This window comes from Ptiloglossa arizonensis, chromosome 7, assembly GCF_051014685.1.
Source record: "Ptiloglossa arizonensis isolate GNS036 chromosome 7, iyPtiAriz1_principal, whole genome shotgun sequence".
NCBI lineage: Eukaryota > Metazoa > Arthropoda > Insecta > Hymenoptera > Colletidae > Ptiloglossa > Ptiloglossa arizonensis.
The window spans coordinates 17,213,300-17,237,391 of NC_135054.1; the positions used below are offsets into that span (position 1 = coordinate 17,213,300).

The 24,092-nt window shown below is 42.6% G+C and overlaps 1 protein-coding gene across 5 annotated transcripts; it reads left to right on the forward strand.

The window, feature by feature from the left end:
• The first annotated feature begins 744 nt into the window (after positions 1 to 744).
• On the forward strand, positions 745 to 19,999 carry Dab (DAB adaptor protein). 5 transcript variants are annotated; one of them, XM_076316794.1, is made up of 10 exons: positions 745 to 1,641; positions 5,580 to 5,794; positions 6,366 to 6,509; positions 8,257 to 8,409; positions 8,505 to 8,753; positions 8,835 to 9,086; positions 9,309 to 18,119; positions 18,919 to 19,036; positions 19,112 to 19,468; positions 19,815 to 19,999. In XM_076316794.1, exons 1-7 carry the CDS (start codon positions 1,593 to 1,595, stop codon positions 13,491 to 13,493), a joined length of 5,247 nt encoding a protein of 1,748 aa, XP_076172909.1. In that variant the 5' UTR covers positions 745 to 1,592; the 3' UTR covers positions 13,494 to 18,119; positions 18,919 to 19,036; positions 19,112 to 19,468; positions 19,815 to 19,999. The 5 variants fall into 5 exon arrangements, with proteins under 5 accessions (XP_076172909.1, XP_076172910.1, XP_076172908.1 ...); XM_076316795.1 differs by having other exon boundaries at positions 745 to 1,287; XM_076316793.1 differs by lacking the exon at positions 745 to 1,641 and having other exon boundaries at positions 4,759 to 5,794; positions 9,309 to 17,928; positions 17,993 to 18,119.
• Positions 20,000 to 24,092: the final 4,093 nt, after the last annotated feature.

Consider the following 24,092-nt stretch of genomic DNA (forward strand, 5'->3'; position numbering starts at 1 on the left):
TGTACATATTTCGATTTTTTACATTATTATTTTCAAATATTTTGCTGGTTATACTAGACCACGTTTCAGAGTATTTTGTATTTTATTATTCGTTGTCAATTTTCCGTAAAGAAATATTCTTTTAAACAAATTTTGAAAAGAAAACTACATTGCACAATATGTGTACATACTTCGATTATACACATCACGTCACAAATGGAATGCATTCTAACACCATCGAACTCTGGATACGTAATATTTCACGGATTACGTCGATGAAGAAATTAAATCGATGCCCGATAAAATACTTGTGAGATTTATTATATATTTTCGAAGAATAATGTCAACTTTTCGTTCTTCAACGGTCATAAATATCTAAGAAACTCGCGTTAAAAACAGGGTTGAGTTTTTCAACAGAAGCAACAGTAACGCCATGAAATTGTACGCAATCGCGCCACCGTGGACTAAGTAGCATACGACGAAGAACAAAACCAGTAGGCCGATTGAAATTTTTGTCTCGGTCGATACGTGAAATGTGGAAAAGCACTTGTACGAAAGATTCTTGTCTCGCCGTAAACGAGATCACGTTGGAACAGAGCTTCTGAGCCTATGGGTGGCGAAGCCGTACAGGGAGATAGGAAAATCGCTAGCGGAAAAGCGCGTGCTGAGCGGGAAATATTCTCTGTGGCCCCGAAGCGTCGACGCCACGTACTAGATGGTATATTATTGATCAATAAGAGAGGCTAACATGGATGACCCGTGCCGGCAGAGGCAGCCGTTACTTCCTTCGTATTTTTACGTCACGCGCCTGTATCGCGTGAAACCGATCTCGGAACCGTGTACCCGCGATCTCGGTGTTCTCTTGGCTATTTACAACAACGTGCCAGCGTGTTTGCGGGACGAGAAGTACCGACCGTACGTAAAACGCGCCGATCTCGTACTTCCGTGGAAATACACGAATCGAGGGAGACAGAGGGAGTAACGGAAGAGTAGAGTAACGGTTGGATAGCAAGAGCACGAGATAGACCGTGGGTGAAAAAGGGTGAGAGTGGGAGAAAGAGTGACAGATAGTGGGAGGGAAAGGGAAAGATAGCGACACAAGGGCGACGGAGATAGGAGGAAAGGGAGAAAGACAAGTGTGAGCGACATGTGCCTGTGTTGAGAATTCTGTCCACGATAGTGCGGCGGCCGAGGGTGCGCTGAGGGAGAAGATCGGTAATTTTTTCCTCTCCTATATCCGATACTCTCTCGTCGCCTACACGGGACTATCGATGCAGACCTTACGGAAGAAAAACAGTCCGCGCAAGTGTGAGTAAAAACCACCCCCTACGAATTGCACAATTTCCATGGATACGTTAAAACGTGCTTTGTCACCATTGTCTTGTGATTCAGTGATATGGTTGTGATTCGAATCGGCAAGTTTGTCTCGCGACCTGGGGATCTCAACCCCCTTTAGTCCTATTTTTAATGTTCTGTAAGCATGACGTGATACCACCCTGTGGATCGGTCAAAGGGAGCTTTGGAATATGGCTTCCATTCTTTAAGAGGAAGAAAGACGATAGCTGACCGATTCGAATCTAGTAAAATAATCTGGTACCTAATGGAAGTACAAAATGTCATCTAAGTGCACAAATCATATGGTTGGAAAACGGCCGAAAGAAAGTAAGTTTTTCGTTGGAAACAACGCTGTCAATATGCAATTTTCGCGCGAGCTTTCACAGTAGTTCGATCATACCGACCGCGGTAATGCAGTCTGCTCGTGTGTGTGTTCCTATGCGGTTTCACCACCAGATGGATGCACCAATCACTTCATCGTATATAAATTTTAGATTGTACTACAGTAGGCAATGTGTAAGATAGACTGGATATTCGATAGAACTTTCTGGCCCACGATTTGAGGGACTCTAGAGACTCCCTTACCATTTTCGTCTAACATTCAACGTTAACAATTCAGAAACCAGTAATATTTTCAATAGTAACGATCGAAACAAACAGCTTCAGAAAATATTGTACGTTCTGTCGGTTTTGGAAAATATTACAACGATAAGTTGCATTCGTTCTCATAACTTGACACGACAACATGAAACTAAGAGTATATTCAAAAAATTCTATACATTTTTAGGCGTTGTAAAAGTTTTTCATGTTACAATATTATATTTATTCTTATACATTGTGGACCAAAATTCGTGGTACAAATGGGGTTAGGGAGGTTCTATTGCTCAAAATGAGATTAAAATATAGAATAAGAAAGTTACATCGAAGACTTCGTTTTCAAGAAAAATTACATTTGAAAATCAATTTAGTATTCCTTAACGCTGACTTGAAGTCTCGCGGGACGACACAGGGGCAAAGAGGGATCGGACCACCCATTCCCACACGAGCTGCACATTCTGAGTCTTAGCTACGGTCTCTGCCATAGTAGTAGAAATAGATATTAATTGCGTCCCTATTTCAATATGTATGCGAATATAAAGCTTGGAGACTATAAATTACTAAGGTTTCGTTTATGCTTATATTTAATCATACATCAACACATGAAAGCTATTATAATATTTATAAAAAAAAATTTGTTTACATCTAAATTTGTAGATGACCAGAAACTGATTAACTTTTGTCTAAAACATTTTTTCACTATTGGAAGTACCTGAAAAATCGTGGCAACAGTTGTGTGCCACACACTGTATATAACTTCTTTTGAAATAAATAAAAAATTCATTTTTATTTATTTCTGAATAATATTCTTATTAAATTATTTTTACTCCTGAAAAGAATTTTACTTACTTCTACTAGTAATTATATAACCAATGCTTCCCTGGCATATTGTAGAAGAACCAGCAAAAATTATTGTCCTGTATTAGGTATAATTAATGTATAATAGAAATATGTTTTACCTACGCCAATGGGTCTCTGCCTGTCGCGTGTTTCTCATTATCTCTTTCTCTATCTTGCTATCTTCTTCGTCACTTAGTCCACATGTGTCTCTAACCGTCGCCACTAGAATTGAATGTTTGTGTGAGAATAGATGTACCCCTTCCACTTTTCTCTCATTCCTGCCATGGGACTTCGAGTCAGCGGTAAGGAATACCAAGTTCTAGATTTGTTTACGAACAAACATAATGAATGTAATACTACCAATACAAAAATCGTATCGTAGCATAAATAATGATCTTGTTAGTCTAGATATGAGATACATATCGGTATCGAGCGAATGTTTATAGTTTAAAGTGTGATATCTTATGAGTCCTAGGAGTTCACGGTCTGCAAGAGACGAACGAAGCAGTCGAAGAAAGGCTTCTTCGTGAGTGAATGAGTCGTGATCAGAAAATCGAGGCGCGTAAAGTGAAGAGCTCCATTTTTAAATATATTTTACATTTTGTAAAAGGAGTGTATTACTGTAATTATTACGATTATTGTACACCTATAATTAAACACTCTATAAGCCTACCAAATTTCGTTACAATCGGCGAGGATCAGTACCGATGGTCCCCTTTATTAACGAGCCTGTTCGAACAGCAAAAACATCTTTTTCTAGAAGCGGGCGCACCAGAGAACGGCAACTGACCGATTCGACCTGCTGCACTGTCGGTCACTTGCTTATGCAACAAGCAGTGGTGGCCAGAGTGAAAGAACGCGAGAGCAAAGAAAAAGTTTCTTATTCTAGAATTGTTTGTCACAGCACAGAGTTTCGTACATTGGTTTTAAAACTAACTTATACTAAGCTGAAAAACAAAGATCCCGTGACGCATGCAATGTTTTCTCTCAATTATCATTAGTATAATACAATTTCTTTTTGGAAGAATGCAGTTAGAAGGTTGTAAGTTGACAAGGAATTAGATTAGTCGTTTCATCTCGATTGTTATCAACTTGTACGTATTCTTTAAATGTCAACCTTATAATACCCACGTTATTCACGCATTATAAATTCATTAATACTCTTCGTCTAAATATTATTTCAATCGTAAGAAACATTGTCTCTCGTAACCAAGGGGGGCAACGTTACATCTAACCGAGAGAAAGATGATCTCTCGTAACCGGGGGAACAATGTTTCACATAACCAGGGGACTCTCGTAGGTCCGTTTGTAAATTGAAAACAAATCGTTTCGTTACGTTCCTGGATTCACGAGGGGTCTGACGGCCCCGAACCTCGATTCTGCTATATTTTCCGGACCCGTTGTCTCGAAGCGGAAGCGATTGGTCGCTACAACCCGCCGAGCGGGTGGAAGTCGTCACGCGCTTCCGCAAAACGCGGCAAAAGGAAGATGTGTGCGAAGGAAAAAGTTCGGTACGAAGGTGACCGGGGCTCGTCGAAGGAAAGGGGGGGGGGGGGGGGCGGAGGAGGGCCATCGTGAATTGGTTATCCGGATAGAGTCTCGAGTATCGACAGTTGGCGTTCTCCACTCGAGGCGGACGAGGACGTTCAAACAAATGTGCCGGTGTGGTCGTGACTATTAAAGTCGCGAGGGGTCGTGAAAAGTGTGCGCGAAACAGCCCCGGACCGAGTGGAGATTTCAACAAATTGCCCGTGGTAAAGACAAAGCGCTATCTGACGTTCGATGAATAAAGAATTAACAATCGGTTGGCTGGCAACAGGCAACCATCGGAACCGAATTATTACCGCGAGGACGACTTCGTTCGATCCTCGAATAGCCAAATTTTTAATGCGTTACCATAGGGAGGAGATGGGGATCTGGAGGAAATAAAAAATTGAATTTACCCTCGTTACACGGGGGCGGTGGGGGAAGGGGGGCGACAACGACGGAAAAACGAAATAAATTGCTTATCTCGAGAACGCTCGAAAGGATTCTCGTTTCGCGTTTTCACGGGTGGCAAATTGATCGTATGACCGATCAATATTAGTTCAAGAGGTTTGGAAACCATTGGTCGTCGGATCACTACGAACCCCCGTGCAGTTTGAAATCCGATAATTCAATGCCTCCGCGTCGAATGATTCTACTTTAACCGAGCTTGAATAAGACCGCATGCGGGGATATTAAAACGAGCATCTATCGCGACAGATTTCACGTCCCCTTTAATGGTCACCGCGCGATTTGTCCTTACGCTCTTTGGATCCGGATGATTTTCATTCGGATAAAAATTTCGAGCCACGTTCGATAAATAGTCCTCGATCGATTACTTGGCGAGTAAAAATTTTAATTGTACAATAACTCCTCGTTGTTACTCGAACTCGTTGGTTTTAGTGGATTGGAGTCTTACCCCATCTTTGTCAATATACTATAATACATTGTCATATATTTTTATCAATATATGGTACGTACCTGAATATCCCGATTGGGAACGTTACGTTACTAGGTGGAGTGGCTGGTTGGATGAATTTATTAAATCGAGACAGTGTGGTCGAGAAACGGTCAATAATAATAATTGAGAACAATTTTGCAAACGCGGTGATCGAGTTTTTTTTCTCTCTTGAAGATTATTCTACGTTTTGTTTATATAGAGCGTATAGTATTGCTACGAAAACTATTGCGAAGATACATTCTGATTCATTGGAAAAATTGTGAAGATGATGCGAGACCTTGAATGAATCATTTTTTCTGGGATATTGCAGTCGTGATTGTAGTCGTTGGATCGTATTTTCCAGTCAAGTACGAACCAACCCGATTTCTTGGGGAGGGTGTGTCGTTCAAGGCAAAGTTGATCGGCATATTGGAAGTATCGGAAGCGAGCGGAGACCGGATGTGTCAAGCAGCTTTGGCGGACCTGAAGATGGCGATTCGGGCTGCCGGTGAACACAAACAACGAATCTCCATCCAGGTCAGCATCGATGGAGTACGCTTGCGGGACGAAAAGTCTGGGGTAAAAGCTCTAATAGCTTTTCTACTAAAGTCAATGCAATTCGTGTTTTCTTTTCTTTTTTACGTATTCTACAGGCTGTTTCATAAAATGCCTGCTCCACAACCGTTTAAGAGAAGAGATTCGTAAAAATGGTTGTATTTTCATTTTTCTAATTAGCTTCCCAATATCTTGGAACTTTGTACAAATTTATTATTGTACGTAAAATAGAATTTAATCGTTTATCTATTATAATAGTATCTTGAACGAGAACAACGAAATTGCTTTACTGTACGAGCAGAGTGTTCTTTAATTTACCTTTTACGCGTCAAATTAACCTGCGAAATTGTGCGTCACATTTTATGAAACAATCTGTTGAATTTGATTTTGTTTTCACTACCAAGAAACACGAGAGTAAATTCCAAGGATCTTCCAATAGCGGAAATTACCTCGTGATTAATTTTTAATCACGATCTCGTGCGCACGATTTTTCATTCCGTTTAGTTAAATCCGATCGAAAGAAAAATTTTGTTTTGTTGTATTTGTTCGCACGATTTAACAGGATCTCGGTGATAGTGTTTGAAAATTTTCACAGGTCTGTCTGTATCATCATCCCGTGCATAAGATATCGTTCATCGCTCAGGATATCAGCGATTCGAGAGCGTTCGGATATATTTTCGGGTCCCCGGACACTGGACATCGTTTCTTCGGCATCAAAACGGACAAAGCCGCAAGCCAAGTAAGATATGCACATTACTTAATTAACAACGACACTTGATACGCAATGCGAAATAATTTGGAAAACAAAAAACGCCCCACGGACAAAAACGGTAACGATACTCTTGCATCTTTTTACTTTTTCTAATATATGTTCGTTATTCGTGAAAATATTAAAAAATACCTTACACAAATCTTAAAGAGAATCAAACTCTGCGGAAAAAAGTTAAATAAACTTTTTCTCTAGCTTCCCTACTGAAGAAGAAATTAAACGAAATCTTATACCTTGGAAACTATTGCGACGCACTATCTGTCTCTGTTAATTTACACAATACATTAATTAACACGACACGATATTTTTCACATTTAAACAATAAGAATAATGTTACGTGTCTCTGAAATCTTGATCGATTTCTGATAGAATCCAACCGTTCGAAAATAAGTCACGCCCGTAAATTTTGTTGATCGACCTGTACGTAGTGTATTTTACACTCTTGTACATATACATCTTTAAAAGTCGTGGCACGTAGCATTGAATTAAAAAAAAAAAAAAAAAAAAAGAAAAAGAAACGTGTGAATTTCCAAAGCCAGACGAAACGATTAAGTATCGTTTCAGTTTCCTGCTTGGGCGCAGACCGAAGTTAACAGCACGTGCCGAGTAACAACAATTTCTTCTTATGCAATACTGTGTCTTAATTTTTCAGTTCCATTTAACGTCATTGTTACGCAAGTGTACGCAAACAGGTACATTGATACGAAAACAAATAAAGCAAGGAGCGCGTCGGAGACGAGGTGTGGTTGAAATTACCGTTATCGAAAACCTAGAGTATCGTCTTCTTCGGAGGTACGAGCAAAAGAAGAAAAAGAAGAAGAAGAAACGCTTGAATTCGATAGGGGAACCGTTCGTATGCGAACACGATTCGTAAACGCGGCCGGAGCGTGTCATTTGTCGAGAACCGGTCCGCTTCGGCGAAACGAGGGGGGTTTTAAAATGATATTTGTCCAATCCGAAGGAGCAATATCGACCTCGGTGGCTCCGTAATTCCGGAGGGGCATGTAAATAATTGCATTATACGATTCGGCCTACCACTCGAACGATACGCCGCGGGAGATTGTTGTTCGATTATAAGCGATTCCCTTCGTGCTCGTTCAAAGAGATTGCAATTTCTTCGAGTTCGGCTCCCTCCGACCACCACTGTTTCGCTCGCCATTTTCTCCTACTTTTCGAGTGCATGTGTCACAACTTTCGAGACTGTATTAGAAAAAAAAAAAACCGACGAATTTTCTAACGCGCGCGCACCTGTGTACATCTTAACGATACTTAACGATCATAATCTGTAATTACGATTTGTTTCGCGATCCTCGTAGCAAGTGATACACGTATTATATTTTTTGAATCACGAACGTAGGTACGATATATAGCTTTGTTAAAAAAAAATTAAATGGTCCCCTTTGTATCTGGATCGAAGCACACGATGGTATGAAATTAATGATCGTATTGCGTTAATCGGTACGTTTCATCGTCGAACGAAGGTTTCTTATTGATTAAGAAGGGAAAATTTGTGTCGTTGCCTGTTTAGGTGAACAGAGGTTTATCTTGTGTATTTTGTTTGTATTTTTATACCGGTGATACACTTGTGTATTTGTTTTCGAGTTACTTTCTTTCGGAATCATTTTTAAAATGGTGAATCGATGCAACCGATTTCTTCGTTCCTTTAGGATACGTTTACCTTTTTTTTTTACCATTCAATTTGACGAAAACGTTACAGGTGGCGATTGCGATGAATGATTTGTTCCAAGTGGTCTTCGAACTGAAAAAGAAAGAAATCGAGCTAACGAAACAACATTTGGAGCAGAACGCTATAAGCGTGCTTAAATTTCACACTCGTGGAATCTTCACCGAACCTACACCAGACACTAAAGTAAATTTCCATGACAAATGTATAATAATAATAAGTGACACTTTACAAAGTACAATTGTATGTGCAACAATACGATAAAATATTGTATCTGACAGGGAGCAGCAGGAACAGAGTCTTCCCTTCAACGAGCGAAGAACACAAATTCCGAGCTGGACAAGCAACCTGATAAAAGAAACGAATCTCAGAGTGGCGTGATAGCGGATTTGTTGGATCTGCAGTTTGAATTGAATTCTCTGCAACAAGGAATCCATCAGACGGAAAAAAGTAGTCCTGAAAATCCACCACCGTCCGCGGACAGTCTTTTCGAACCTGATCCGTTTGGTGATTCATTCGCAAACATGAAGGTACGTGGAAATTTCTCAGCAACGAAGTTCGCTTCTTTTGCACCGTGTTACGTAATTGTTAACAGCAATGTTTGATTACAGTTGGAGGACACTGTGCGGCCTATTCTACCGCCACCTCCATCGGGTTCAAAAAGGGGTCATTTGGAACGACAACAAACGATCTCCGGTCCCCAATCATCGGTCTCGTCGAGTCCGGTGACGACGTTGACCAGTAAGACACCACCGCTGCAAAGTTCAGTTCAGTGGTTCGATAAAGACGCGGAGAATCTCTTTAGCGATAACGAGGTGACGAGTTCGGCCAAGAGTACACCGGTCAAGAAGGAACAGGATGAGGTAAATATTGCGACATCGTGCAATTCATTGTTGAACGATCAAAGTTGTCTTTAAGATCCTAGACTGGAGGTCTTTGTGCTTTTGAAATGCTTCATCCTGTAAAAATACATTTAGTCCAAGCTTTTGTAACGTTTATTGCTAGGTAGACTAGGGCACCTACTTTCAGATCCTAAACGCAGATAGATGATAACCCTTACAATTTGAAACCTTAATTTGTTACAGACTCAAGCTAAAAGTCCCCAGATAGACGTCTTCACAGAGTTGGATCCTCTAGGAACCGGGCTGATAAAACCGTACGTGGACAAGAAGGATTTCTTCCAACACTTGAAGAATCCTCCGAAGAAAGTGCTGAAAGACTTGGTGACCACCAGTTCGGCAGACACGTTTCCCACGAACTTTACCGGCACCACGGAATCCACGGAGTCTGAGAATCAAGCACGAAACGACTTGGTATCAAAAGACAATCAGTTCGAGGACAGTAACTTCGCGAATTTCGACCGGTTCGACGAGAACGAAGCGGTTCAGCCAGCTTTCACGCGCTCCGATTCGTCGAAGAAGACGGAAACCACGACCAAGTCGGCTCATCATCAAACTCTCTCCGTGTCCCTGCCGCCCGAGGATACGCCAACAACAGGTGTCCCCGTGGTTTCAACAGTGACCGCATCTGGGGGCGCTGCGCTCATCGGTCGAATAGAAAAAGACTCCACAGAGTCTGTACACGGGTTAGTGCCCATCCCGAGTCCCATAAAGTCGACGCGCAAGAAGGATTTCGACATCGATTTACCACCTGGTAAAACACAGCCTATAGAGAAGCCGTTCCCTGTCGATTTCTCAGTGGTCACCGAGACTCCCGCGTCACCGTTAAAGTCTTGTTCTTCCGATGCGAATTCGAGACTCTCCAGTTCATCCGCGGAACTGGAACTGGTCCCCGAACCTCCCCCTCGAGGTGTCGCCAACATTCTAATCAATCCACCGCCCCTGCCTCCGAAAAAGCAGAGTGCCAGGGGCGCTGTGAAGCCCCCACCAAGGCCACCCCATACCGAGGGCTTTCACTATGATTTCCCTGAACGCGAGCACCCTACGCCTATCGCAGCCAAAGACAGAAACAAAAGTCCGTCGAAAGACACGAAAAGCCACTTCGCTGATAATTTCAGCCCGCCTCTTCAGTTGTCCACCAAGTCGGATTTAATCGGTTCGATGACCACTTCGACGTTCGAGGATTCGTTCAGCTCGATGGTGCCCACGACGAATCTGTCCACGTTCTTCACCTCCACGAATACGTCCACCGTGACAAAGAAGGCGAAACCCTCGTTGGACATCACGTTGAGTCAGCTGACGTCCGCGAACTTGAACGAGTTAGCAAACAGCCTCGGGATGACGGTTCAGGAGCTGACCAGTCTGACGCTTCAGCAACTGACAGAGTGCTTGGCCACCTTGTCCACGAAAGAGGTCACGAACGACACGGAGGAAAGTGTCGCGAAGCAGGAACAGGTCGCGACCGCGAACCAACAGTCTGCCCCCGATGTCGCGCAATCGAAGTCCTACATCGAGTCTCAAGCCTTCGTGAAGATAAGCATCGACTTGGAAAATAAATTTGACGCCACTTACGACAAGTACGCGGTGTTCCGGGAGCTGTTGGAGCTGGAACAGATGGAGAAGAACGAAGAAGGCGTGATGCAGGACCCCGTCGAGGAGGAAGTGTCCGAAGCAATGAAGGAAACTTTCGAGACCGCTGATTCAGAACCGGAAGACGAAAGCAAACCGGAGCCTATAGCTTCTTTGACGAACCTAACGGTCAAGCTTCCACCGAGTAACGAGGATTCGGCAACGGAAGAGTTGCTTAACGCGAACCTCGATGAAACGAACGAGCCTTCTTCGAGCTCGGCGAGCGAGAAGGCTCAATCGGTTGAAACCGAAACCACCGCTAGGATGTCAATTACGGAAGCGGAGATCGTGACGGATTTCACGACGAAACAAAATGCCACGGAGGTCGAAGAAGAGTCCGACAGGCGAGACTCGATAGTGGACGACGAGGAGACGGAACCCCCTGAGAAAATTAACGACGCTAACGAGGATTCTGATAAACCAACCGCGGAGAGTAACGCGGAAGAAACGAATGGTTCTTTGGTGACGGAGAAGGTAGAGGTGAAGACCTCGATATCGACGTCAAGCGACAGATATGCTGCTTTGCGTGAAATCATTGGCGAGCCAGAACCATTGCCCAAGCAAAACGAAGAAGAGGCGTCCAACTCCCCTCAAGTGTCCCCTGTGCTATCATCGTCGGCCCAATCGAAAGGTATACCAGAAGTGGAGCTACTGAATCTATTTTCCGACACGCCGCCTTCATCTTCCAGCCCGAAGAAACAGGTGAAGAAGGACGAGGAAGCGAAGACAATGGGAATGGACATCTTCGAGGAGATCAAGATGTTGAGTACTAGTACACACGATACGAAAGGTGCCAAGTCCTCGATCGCGGAGGACATTTTCTGCCCCTTCACGGAGTTGAAGCAAGAGACGGACGATAGTAAAGATGATGGCAATTGGGCAAAATTCGATACCGGATTGTTCGTTTCGGACAGACCGTCCTGCGAAGGCACATCTTCGATCAGCGGCACATCACCGTGGTCTCCCGATGGCAAAGAGTTTCACAAGGAGCCGTCGTTCAAGGGGGGTGTGTATCGACAGTCTGGTGACAGCGATAACGAGTGGAAAGACGAGGAGGAGAGCGAGGAAAGCAACGGTAAGACACGAGGCGACAGTAGATTTTGGTGCAGTCGTCATCCTCGATTCGAACCACCGGCCTTCGGTGATAGATCGTTCTACGAAGAGGGTGGTCCCGCTCCTGGCAACAAGAGGGACAGAGGCTTCCGCGACAGAGTAGTGAAAAAGTCCCGCGAAACCGCGTGGATCAAGAATCCTGGTTACAGGCCACGCGATCCATCCTCCTGGCACGACGAGAATCAATGGGAGGAGGATTCTAGACGTTACCCTCATCGAAAGATGCAGTACAAGGACGACGAGGACCAGTACGAAGCGCACTGGAAGTACAGAGCGCACACGCAACCGCAGCGTTGGAATTGGCCTCACGAGCCACTGTACGACGACGAGAGGAAAAGGAAACTGACGCTATGGAACGAGGAGGACAGGTTCGGTAGTCAGGAGAGCATGGGTTACGACGAGGAGGACAGATGGTACAGGAGAAAGTACGAAAGAAGAAGGTGGGAGGAGGACGCTAGATTCTGGAACAGGAGGACAACAGGTCCACCCGATTCCGATTATCCCACTAGGGAGAGCTACTACTACTACCGAGAGGGCAGAGAGAGACCTCACGACTACTCAGCCGCCTGGGATGAGGAGTATGGTTCCGATCGACCTGGAGACGATTCGCCTAGGTACAATCTCTCTTGCAGAAAGAGGCACTGGCCGAAGAGGCCAAATAGCGCGAACGAGGGTCGCAACACCGACATAGTTTACACCGAGAGTCGAGGGAAATTCGGCACTTCTAGGTCCGAGTGCAGCGATAACGACTCCGATCCCTATCTACGGCCGTCTCAACGCTCCAGGAGCCGCGAGAGTTACTGGGGCAGCGATCAGGAATTCGACAGCTGGGCCGAGAGGCCCTATTGGTCGGAAGGACCCGACACCAAGAGCGAGAGTCTCCATCGTAAGAGAATACCGAGGCACAAGCCCAGGCAACCACACGTAAAGACTCAAAGTCCCTTCGAAAACGACTTCACGCACAATGTGGAACACGTGGATCCTACGGCCGAATCGTTGGCTGCGGCTGAGCCACGAATTCGCACGGACGCGAGCGATCCAAAACCACCACCGTCGAGTCCCTCCTCCAGCAAGAGGTACGGGAAGGACCTACCCAGGAAGGAGATGCAGAGGGAGTACAGCAAGCGATCGAGCTATTTCGAGAACGACCTCACGCCCACGGCGAGCGCGTCCAGTGACACGTCCGATCGTCAGAGGTTATCCTCCGACCTGAAGGCAACACCCGAGGAGCTACCCTGCGACACTAAGGACGGTCATCAGGCTGCCGATGGATTCGTGTCCGAGGACAGCGGTCGGGACTCTTTCTTTAACGGTGATCTGAGATACGACGATGACGCATTCGCGTTCAAATCCGAGATGGAGGACAACGTACCCGAGCATCGTGCCACGACCTTGCCACTGAAGAATCACAGTCGGCAGGGCAAGTACAGTGCTGGAAACAATAACAACAACAACAATAACAACAACAAATCGCGGGGCGACCAGTACATCAGGAAGTCCGAGTCGGTGAATATATTCGTCAGGAAGAACGATCCCTTCGACGACGACTTCTTTATTGATGCGTCGTCCTTCGAATGTTCGAAACGTACGGTGCTGGACATTGCGACATCACCCGATCGGGACGCGTGAACTTTTCAATGTTCTTGTCGCTCGTTGCGTCTACTCTCTAACTGAGCGGCGCTGGTGTCGAGTTGCTCCTCCTATGACGTGAAATGTACTTCTTTTTTCTTTTTTCTTAAAGATCGCGCAGGTTCTCGGTATGTCCCGAAGCTAGATTTATCGATGTTTACTGAGCACACGATGGACGGTTACGTACCACCAATTTGCTACAGTTTAGGTCCGCTAACAGTTGCATAATTGAACATTTATTCGTGGGGTGTATCGTACCGCGAATGCATAGCTCGACCGAGAGAGAGCTAGGTCTAAAGGTGGAGTGGGGTGGGGTGGGGGAGTAGACATTTTTATTAGAACTGGAAGGGGCAACCGATGTCTTCGCGAATCAGAGCGACCGTGTTAGTCCAAGGGCAATCGACAGGTCACGACTATAGACCGATTGACGTCATAGTAGGAGGTGACGGGTGGGGAGTAATCGCAGGAGTGGTACGTTTCACCGCTTGAGAGATAGAATGTGAAGTGGAGGGGATGGGGAAACCACGGTGATGATACGCGCCGGTTTACGCATGCGCATTCGAAGCCTCACTCTCGCTTGGCCGAGCAATACTTCAGAGCGTTTAAGAAACTAAAGTGGCCGCCAAATTAGTCGACTGTTCGAGATCTTAGAGGGACGAATCCCCTCGTCTGAGCTACTTTAACTCTCTATCTCTCGCTTCTTTGCTCTAAAACCGATAAGAAAATGATGGAGTCTAAGGACACGAGTAACGAAAAGACTAATTCCTATGATAACCAACGTCCTCGACTATGTGTCTTCGGAAGCTCCGAGATTCTGAGATACCCGCTAATTTGGCACCCATTTTAGAAACAATTTTATCGCGCGACATCCTGTATTTATTTACGATTATGTCCAATTGACCGATGCTAAAGAGGTTCATACTACAATTCAAGAAAATCATTGTCCAAGATATTGACCACAAGGGATACGGTCATCGTACAGATGCTAGTCATTGTTTTAATAAATTTGTACATAATGTTATCGGTGTTAGCATATAAAATCGATTCGGTGATAGAAGTCTGTATATGTGCGTGCAGTTTATATGACACTTGTTTACACCGTTAACTTCGACGCGCGTACTTTAAATTCGTAATCATGGTTCCACCGACTATAATTGTCGTGTTTTTTGCTTTATTCGTTTGATACGATGATGCTAGTCATATTGAGGGGCGTTAAGATAACTATGCGAAGACAGGTACGATCATTTACGGTCGCTGTGATCGAAACCATGAGAAGCTTCTGGGTGTGAGCCACGTTCTTTTGCAGTTGGCTTATTTAAGAGTCTGAAGTTGCACTCGTATATATGCATTTTCAATTGTCGTTTATGTAAATCGCGATAACGGTTTCCATAGTCATTACCAGAGGGCTTTCCATTAGCTCCCGTTCTAACAAGTTTTCTCTTAACCGTAAACGTCTATGCTATTTCTTCGTTACGACACCAAATGGTTCGTTTCCAGAGTGGAGTTTTGTTGCAATTGGGCAAAAGAATTTCAGGGTCACTTCTCCTTCACCAGATACGACACTCCCCACTTCTCCACCAGCTCTGCGAGTAAGAAGGGGCGGAGCAAAGAGTTGGAAGGTGGAGGGGCGCGATAGGTAAACGGTATGGTGGGGATAGTCGCTCAATAGCCTTGAGTGGTCAAAATCTTTTGCCTTGACTGCATCGAGCACCAGGACGAAATGTACTCTTCTCGTTTCTTTTTGTTCTCGTTTCATTTTATCATTATATAGCGGTACTTCCCGTAATCGTCCTTAGAGGGCTATCCAATATCTTTCCCTCAAGTTCTCGATTCTTTATCGATTCCTATGTATACATTTCTCTATCTCAACAGACTCTCTTCGAGTCTGAAGAAGAATCTGTCGTGTAGCTTTACCGACCACTGCTAGTTCCTATTTTATCTTTGTTCCACTTTCACATTTTTCATCCACCGTACTCATCGGTCCTTATTGTCGCTGTAATTATAATTCCGTCGTCACGATCCTGTCAATGACACCTTGAAAATTCTACGTGCTACGAACCATTGACCAGCAAAGTCAGTTTTTAATTATTCAGCCGAGCAATTAGAAAATTTAAACGACTATGCTTCAGATGATGTTTAAGCGATAATCGTAAGTGTTACTATTGATGTTGTTGGCGGAACAAATAATTTGTAAAAATTTTAATAATAGTTAATACCGTAATTACCACTTTCGAGCGAGGAACTCGAGATCGCCAGTTAATTTGAATGTGAGTTGGGTAACGATTTTTCCTCGAGCTTATGGCGAGTCTCGCGTATACCGTTGAAGGAGGACAGTGAATGGGACACACCAAGAGAGAGCGAGACAGAGCAACCGCTACCGAGTGTCGCATTACATGTGCCCGGTGGTTGAAATTGAAAACTTGTATATTCTTTGTAGTATCTCTATAAGAGTACTAACAATGGATTGGCGAGATTTTTCCGATAAAAAGGAGTTCGAACACAATTTCGTTCGAATTGACAATTTTTAATTGTACGGAATTGAAAGTTTTACAAAAATTGTATAATGTATAATCAAAAATAGTCTGAACGAAGTTTGGGCTCGTTTTCATTGGAAAAACCTTACCGGTTTATTCGTAATAACGTTGTTTGGTGCAACGTACACCTACGGAAATATTTACTATGGGTGACTGATTTCCTCATTCGTATACGGTGTAACAATTCTCACTCGAAATCGGGAATTACCGTAGTTTGTAAAAATGTTACAAAAGGACGTGGCTCTCGCACCAGAAAGCTCCTCAAACTCTTTTAACTCGCAAGAACTGAAGTCGTGAAAGCCTGTACGATCTCATTTGATAGGTATTGTTTGGAACGTCGAAGAATCAAAATGTGACTTTTATACACTTTTGACTGAAACGATCTTCGTCAAATTATACCACATCGAGGACGACATAGATAGACTCAATTGTCGATTCCTTTCGGACTTTTCTCATCGACGAGAAACGGGAAAGTCAGTCCAACTAGTCTGTAATGTCTATTTATTTGTAAAAAAAAAAGAAAGAAAGAAAGAAAAGGAAATCGTATCAAGTCGCGACACGACTTTACATTATTTATTAATTTATTTGCCAGTAACAGCACGCTGCGTTTACCTCCGGCTTACGTTGTTTATGTATAGATATGCGCAATCGACATCTCGCGATGAATGTACTTAACGCTGTAGTAGCGGATTATTTATTATCATTTAAATAGTAACTCTAACTGTGTTACAAATTAGTCAGAATTGTACTGACAATAATATACAGTCCCAATACAAATACAATTACCGACTGTGAAGAGACGAATTTCTGTTTAATCACTTACGAGCTGGTAGGTTGATGTTGTTGTGTACCCGATTAAAACATTCGTGGGTTAACAGAAGCATGACGCTGTTTGTTCTGAATTTTGTCCGCTTACGTTGCTATCGCAACGAGACGCGCGTTTACGTTGGTATATACGTCGATTATTGCTGCAAAAATGTCGAGTTTGAGGTCCGTGAGAACCGAAACGAAAAAAGCCGGAAGAGACTCGAACGGAATTTAACGAGCAGACGCAAATAAATGAAACTCATAGATCGCAGTAAATGATTGAAAAACGAGCCACCTCTGAAAATTAAATTCCATAGAATTTCGCTGTTAACGCTGTGCTTAATAATCGGTGAAAAAGAAAAAAAAACACACACACATTTCAATGTACGCAAAAAAAAAAGAAAACAAAAAAAAAACAGTGCGTGTTGAAATTAATCGATAATTGTACCGGTCGTGTGTTCGCGACCGCACGAAATACTTTTGAGAAATATTTGCCCAACGAAGTAAAACATCGACTCGATAGAAACGAAGTTTTCCTATTATTATAGAGAGACACGTGACAGGCCATAAAGACGATAAAATTTCACCGTGACACGTATTAAAATCTAGCTACGGCACTCGAAATTACGTAAACACGAGTTAACGAATTATAATTGCTTTCTCGACATAAGTGATCAACGAAAATGAATAATCCACGGCCACCAACGGGAACGGAAATCAACGTTGCACAGGTGATCGGTAAACGCATGGACAGTGTAATAAAATTTACAATGTTTACAATACTCCGTATCTCTGTTATTAATAAGACGTCTCCAGCGTGACGCAATCGCGATTTAAGTGTGCTGTAACCGTGAAACTCGTAATTTTTATCATGATCGTGACGTTTATTCCATGTTGCACATTGTCAGCCACCCAGGCGAAGACGAGTCGTGGCACACTAAACGGAACCGTTCGAATAAATTTTCACTTTAAAAACGTTGGAACAGAATAAAGTTTCTTTTGGAAGAAATATTTGTTGCGTGCAATGAACGTACCTCCACGCATCCGGTCCACGCGGTATTGTTATCGAATCCACGGAAGATACTAATTTTTAGGTAAGTATGAATCAATTCGATCTGTTACGGACTAACGTTACCCACTTTTTTTTTCATTTTACAGTTTCCAGTCAAATTTACGATATTTCAACGAGCAAGTCGATGCACCGAGTCGGTACATGATTTTTTATATCGAAAATTATTTTTCAATGCACGGAGGACATAACTCGATCGTCTTGATTATTTTTTACGTAAGTGGTACGATTTGTATTCTTTTTCTCTTGGATAATTCGATTTACAAGTGCCACGAAATTGACCGTAGTTTATGTTTTTTTCTTAAGTTTTGAGGTCACTTTCGTTTTTTTCAAGGGGTCATAATTCTTTAGTATTTTTGTTCATTGTGTAACAGCTATAGATATAAATTTTAAACTTGGTAAACTCCATAAAATATTTTTCACACCCTTTGAATTAAATATATAGTGGAAGAAGGTATTCGTAGCATTACAAACTTGCAGAGTTATTGCGAGATCAATGTTGGCCATCATTGTTAATCGTATCATTATCATTGAGATCTCAACAAGATAACAATGTACTTAGTCTACTTTATCAGAGTTGCGGATGATCTGAATACCACTGAACAAATCTTTGTCTAAGTTTTCCATTTAGTATATTTCCGCGATTTCTTTTTAAAAAAATAGGTCCCTGGATTTTTTAATTATTTTTTAACTACTCTCCGAAAGTATGAACCGTATTAAATTTTCCCTTTTTGTATTTTCATCGAGATGAATACGCCTTTAGGAATAAATTTTCTTGTAGAACGAACAGTTCTAAAATGTGCAACATTGCAAACAGTCGTGTTTGCAACATGAAAATTACAAACAAATTCTTATTTTGCAAATTTTGTGTCTTCCAAAAAAAAATTGCAGACTTGGAAAGTCCTGGGGTTACAAATGTTGGAAAAAATATGACACGATTCTTTGAAGCTTTCTCTATAAAATATGTAATTCCTAATGTAGTTAATTTATAATTAACTTCTTGATGAACTGTTAGGTCGCGATTGCTTCAATTGGATCTGCGATCGAAATCAGCGGGTCACGTGAAGCTTCAATGGTATCGTTTGTATCTGCAAACTAATTTTAACGACTCTATTCGTGTTAATTTACCCAAGGTGTGTACCTAGAATTGTCAAATTCCTGTAATAACATGCTTTGAAGAGAATATCATACATTCACTGTCCTTTTAGTCACCTTCGACATAAGAGTAATACACCAAGCGGTTATATACCTGAGCAACACAGTTGTCCAATTTGTCAATAAACTTGTCGAGTCCTCTAAACTATCGAGCATCACGGTTGAACGTAGTCCTTCAATCATGAGTTAACTTTCTCATGGTGAAGTAGTGCTCCTTACAAGATGGCGCGTTCTTGGCGCAGCAGTCTCTAACCGGAAGAGTCGCTGAACGGAAGTTCTTCGGAGACTTGTCATTGGAAATATAAACTACGACGATCTTTGCATGAAATTACACCGTGAGAAAAATACAGCACGTATCGAAACTGCAAATTTTAACGCCTGAACAGAAAGTACTGCGACGAGTAATGGCGGTGAGTACTACGAATATATTATTGCACTATTGTTACGTTTAGCAGAGTCTCAATTAACGCGAGAAACTTTAAGATCTAAGAAACGAACAATCGAAGCAGTAGATAGCATCGATAATACATCGAAATGTTTATTAGATGTACAAAGTGTTTCAAGTAATACTGAAGAAGATAGTGACGAATTAATCGGGCAAATTGAGCACAAGTTTCGCATAGAATTAATTAATAAGTATTCTTGCAATTCTTTCGGAACCGTAGAGTATCGGAAAATTTGTAAGAAATTCGATACCGTAGACTTGTTAAGGTGTGAATAATGAAATTCTCACGTTAGAAATTGCATTCTTTACAGGAAGGGATTTCAGACGAGACTTTATTTATAATTACCATGTGATAAAAATCCCGGTCCGACATAAAGGAAAATTTATTCCGAAAGGTCGATCCTTCTCGATGAAAATAAAAAGAATAGGGACTCGATACGTTTGATAGTTTCGGTGATAAAAATTAATTTATGCAAGCCAAATCGCGAGCTCCGACGTCCTTTCTTTTACCAACGAATTTTAAAACGTTTAACTCCCCTCTGAAATTTCGTTAAAATTCCCTACCCTAAGTGCAGAGAACGACGTCAGATAATATCATACCGATATCTACGCAATACTAATTTTACCAGTTCTCCGAGGTAAGAATAAAAAGCTTAGTGCACGAACGAAACAAATCTGTAGATCTAGAAGGATCGTCTCCAGTATTACCGACATGGAACAAAAACTGCTCTAACAAATTCTCTAACGTACATATTATTTACGGAATACAACCGTCGCAAAGAAACAGAACCTTCAAATATTTAAACAAACTCTCAATTCCCTAGATGTCCACTCGAATAAATAAAATTCACCACCGAAAGAACGATTACCCCAACGCCTTCTACCTACCCCTATTAGTTCGAATATCGAAGACACTACAGTGGTCCTCCTCCAGTACTCTACTCGATCTCTCCCACAAAGGTTCACCTCGTGAAAAGTTTCGCGATCCACGGATACCCAATTTCGCCAATCCCTCGACCTGCAATAACCACGGATGAATCTTCTCTACATTCGTACGTTGAAATATATTTTCTCAAAAACGTTAGAAAGAGACCCTCGAAAAAAAAAAAGAAAATGTAGCGTTCACGGGGACAGTGAGAGTTGTGACCTTGCCGTTGCTTGCGACGCGTTCCACGTCGAGACTGAAATCGTGTAGCAAGGGGTTAAAAACGGTGTAGCGGAGCGAAGAACTCCACGCTCTCTCGTGGTGGCGAAGTCGATCGATCCGGTAGTTTCGATCGTTCATCCGCGGTGAGCGGGCGCGAACAGTGGAAAAGCGCGGTTCGCGAAGACGCGGACTCGCCATAGTCTTTTGTTGAGATCGGTGGCGGCGGCGCCTCCACCCTATCGCGTCGAAGCGGTTAGATCCCTCGGTTAGCGTGTTCCCCGTTCCTTGATTTGGCCGAGCACAATGCACAATAAAAGAGCATTAGATCGTCGGCTTTGTCGAGCGGTTGCACGACTTCTCGCAACAATGGCGTGGCCCCCACTCGGCCGAAGTACTCGAAACACCTGGCAAACAAGGAAACAATGCGCACGAGCCGCACTTCGACGGGATTTCGCGCATTTGGGGTGCGCGCATGCTAACAAATTATCACCCTCCCCCTCCGCCCCAGCCGCCGCTACCACCACCACCACCACCACCACTACCACCACCGTCTCTCTCCTCCGTTACCACCTCGTCCACCCGTACCACCCCCCTGTCACTTTTCTCTCGTTTTCTCATTCCGTCTGCTTCCTCTGTTCATGCCCCGTAAACCGGCTAAATACTTTCCTTGCTCTAGCGATTACGCAGCAACCTCGTGTCAGCCAGGTTTAACGACCGGCCCCTCGAAATCTCCCGCAGTTTCGTATCTTCCGGAGCTTGGAACGCGCGCACCGCGTCGTAAACATAACCTCCACGGATCGCGAATATTATTCACCTGGCGCGGGGGCAAATTTGTACCGCGAGACGTCGAGGTTAGAATTTGTTATACTCGATCGGGATTTTTCGGGATCGTTTCTAGTTTCTCTTGCGCGCGGTTCTGTCGTCGTGAACATAACCTTCACGGAGCTCGTATATACACGCGACACGGGGAAATTTCTACCGTTAGATATCGAGGTTAGAATTTATTGTTCCCGATCGGGATACTTGGGGTTCCTTTTTCATTTGTACGCGGTTCGATCCTCGTGAACATAACCTCCACGGAGCGCGAATATGCACCTAACTCGGGGAAATTTGCACCGTTAGATATTGAGATTGGAATTTATTATTCTAGTTTCCTTTTTTTTTATTTGTACGCGGTTTGGTCGTTTGTTCGAAAAAAAAAAAGAAAAATGTGACGAGAGGGGGGATCGAGGCACCCTATTCGCTAGCTGTGGCAGCAGTTGACCCAGCTCCGCCGCGCGGAAGGTGACGCAACGAGAGCGAGAAAAAGGGGGAGAAAGAAGAAAATCAACCCGCATGTGCTCGGACGCACTTGAAAACGAAAAGTACTTTTGGACCGAGAGCGATATGGAGGCGGTGTACGTCGGAGAACGTGAAGAGTGTACCGAGGGTGCGTGAACTATGAAATGCACCGGCTGTACACGGTCCCTCTTTCGACGAATGTAGTTCTGAAAAGCCACGAGAAATGTTTGTAATTGGGATCGTTGGCCCGTCGCGCTCCCGTTTCTTCGTACGCGCATGAAAGCGGGGTAGACGCGCGTCCAGACGTGCATGCATTTATTCCTTCGGCTCGTATGCGTGGAACGTATCGATACCGCATCGATGATGAATCCTACCGTCGTGAGTTCGGATATTTTAGTCACCGAAAAAGAATTCGGTATCATCGATAACGTAAATTGTAATTTAACGCTTTGAATTTTCTTCGAACTCTTCTCGAGAGAGACAATACGTCCGTAATTGCGTCTGTAAATTATTATTTGTATGGAATATCAATTCATCTTGATTGTAGATTGAAGAGAGCAACTGCTGATAATTTAATTTATTTATTTTAAACGGGATATCCCATTGGTAGAATAGAAGAAAAGGATAAGAAATAATATGTTGGTGTTAAATCCAAAAGAATGAAAAATATAGTAACGATAAAACGAGCATAATGTTTTATCGCACTGTTGTGCAGTTATAATAATACTAAGTTGTTGAATTGAAAAATTGAAACATATGCAAGTATATAATGTGAATTTTAAATTCAACCAAGGTAAATGTATATGGTAAAAAGGAAAGCACACTAAATACGAGATGGTGATTGTTAGGAAGACGTATAGAATGTAGTAATAGACTATTTGGAAATAATTTAATAGTAAATTTATTTATGCGCATGTTCTTCTTGGTATGAGTGTACTTGACATGAATTCCTCGATGTTTCCAGCTATGGAAAATGCATACAAATGCATCTACCTTACTTATAACGTAAAACTGAAGATGTATGGAAATAAAAATATACACAATGGAAGAACTTCTTAAAATTATGCACATTCAGTTGTCTGCACGAAGATAATAATAAAAGATTATTAGTTCGTAAACTAAAAATCTGATTCTCTAAAAATCTGTAGCAATCTCTGGATCTAAGCTTATCGCGATCTCTCTTCTTTCTTTTTTACAAATTGTATCAATTTGTAGTTACAGTTCCGTGACATCTTGTATTTAGAAAAACACCTTGAAATCGAGAACATCAACGAGCTACCATTTGCTTTAAAATTTTGTTCGCCTAGTCGTTTTTATTCGCTATCGACGACATTGTTAACGTCACCATCGTGAAACTTCGTTCCACGCTTGCTCACCAATGAAAGTCTATCAATATTTCATAAGCCTGGTAAAAAGGGACGAGTGTTTACAACACGCTAAGCGACGAATCCTCGATCTTGTTCGCCGGTTAGCCATAAGTGTCTTCCCCGTCGGGGGATTTGCATCGAATTGAATTTCAAATTCGTCGGTGCTCTTGTGACCGTAGTCTCGAGCATCCCAGGGCATTATTATTAATATAGTCTCGCGATCGTACAATATTTCGATGAGTTTCCATATAACTGACGAGCCCTGTGCATACGCATTTTTAGAATCGAAAAATATTTTTATCGTTAATTCAACGTATACAGAAATAGGTGAATTGTTATTTAAAATTTTATTGCCAATAATTTGATCTTTATTTGCAAGTAACCTCTACAATCGAGCTCGGATTAACAAATAGAGGAACTGGTAAATAAAAATATTTAAACACAGAAAAGTCAAAAATATAAATTAGAGAAAATGATGTACAAAATGATGAAACAGTAAATCGTATTATACGTAGTGTTTAATTGTAAAAAACAAACATTCCAGGAGGTTGTATGCTCTTAACATAATCGAGGAAGTTGCTCCTTTCTAATATACTTTTCTTCAATTTTAGAGGGGTGGTTTTTTTTATTGTCGACTTTTCAGTTATTCCTAAGGGTTGATATTTCGTTTCATTACTGGTTCTTATTAGGTAACATTAATACAAAAGGTATTAAGATACTACTGGCAACGTTTTGTATAATACAAGCACTTCAAGCTCTCGCTGAACGAAGTATGATCCTTTTATCGGGGTCAT

Coding starts and splice junctions, on each gene's coding strand:
- Dab (XM_076316792.1), top strand. CDS start 5,519: ATGAATCATTTTTTCTGGGATATTGCAGTCGTGATTGTAGTCGTTGGA. Junction 8,410..8,504: donor AACCTACACCAGACACTAAA/GTAAATTTCCAT, acceptor TGTATCTGACAG/GGAGCAGCAGGAACAGAGTC. Junction 9,087..9,308: donor TCAAGAAGGAACAGGATGAG/GTAAATATTGCG, acceptor AATTTGTTACAG/ACTCAAGCTAAAAGTCCCCA.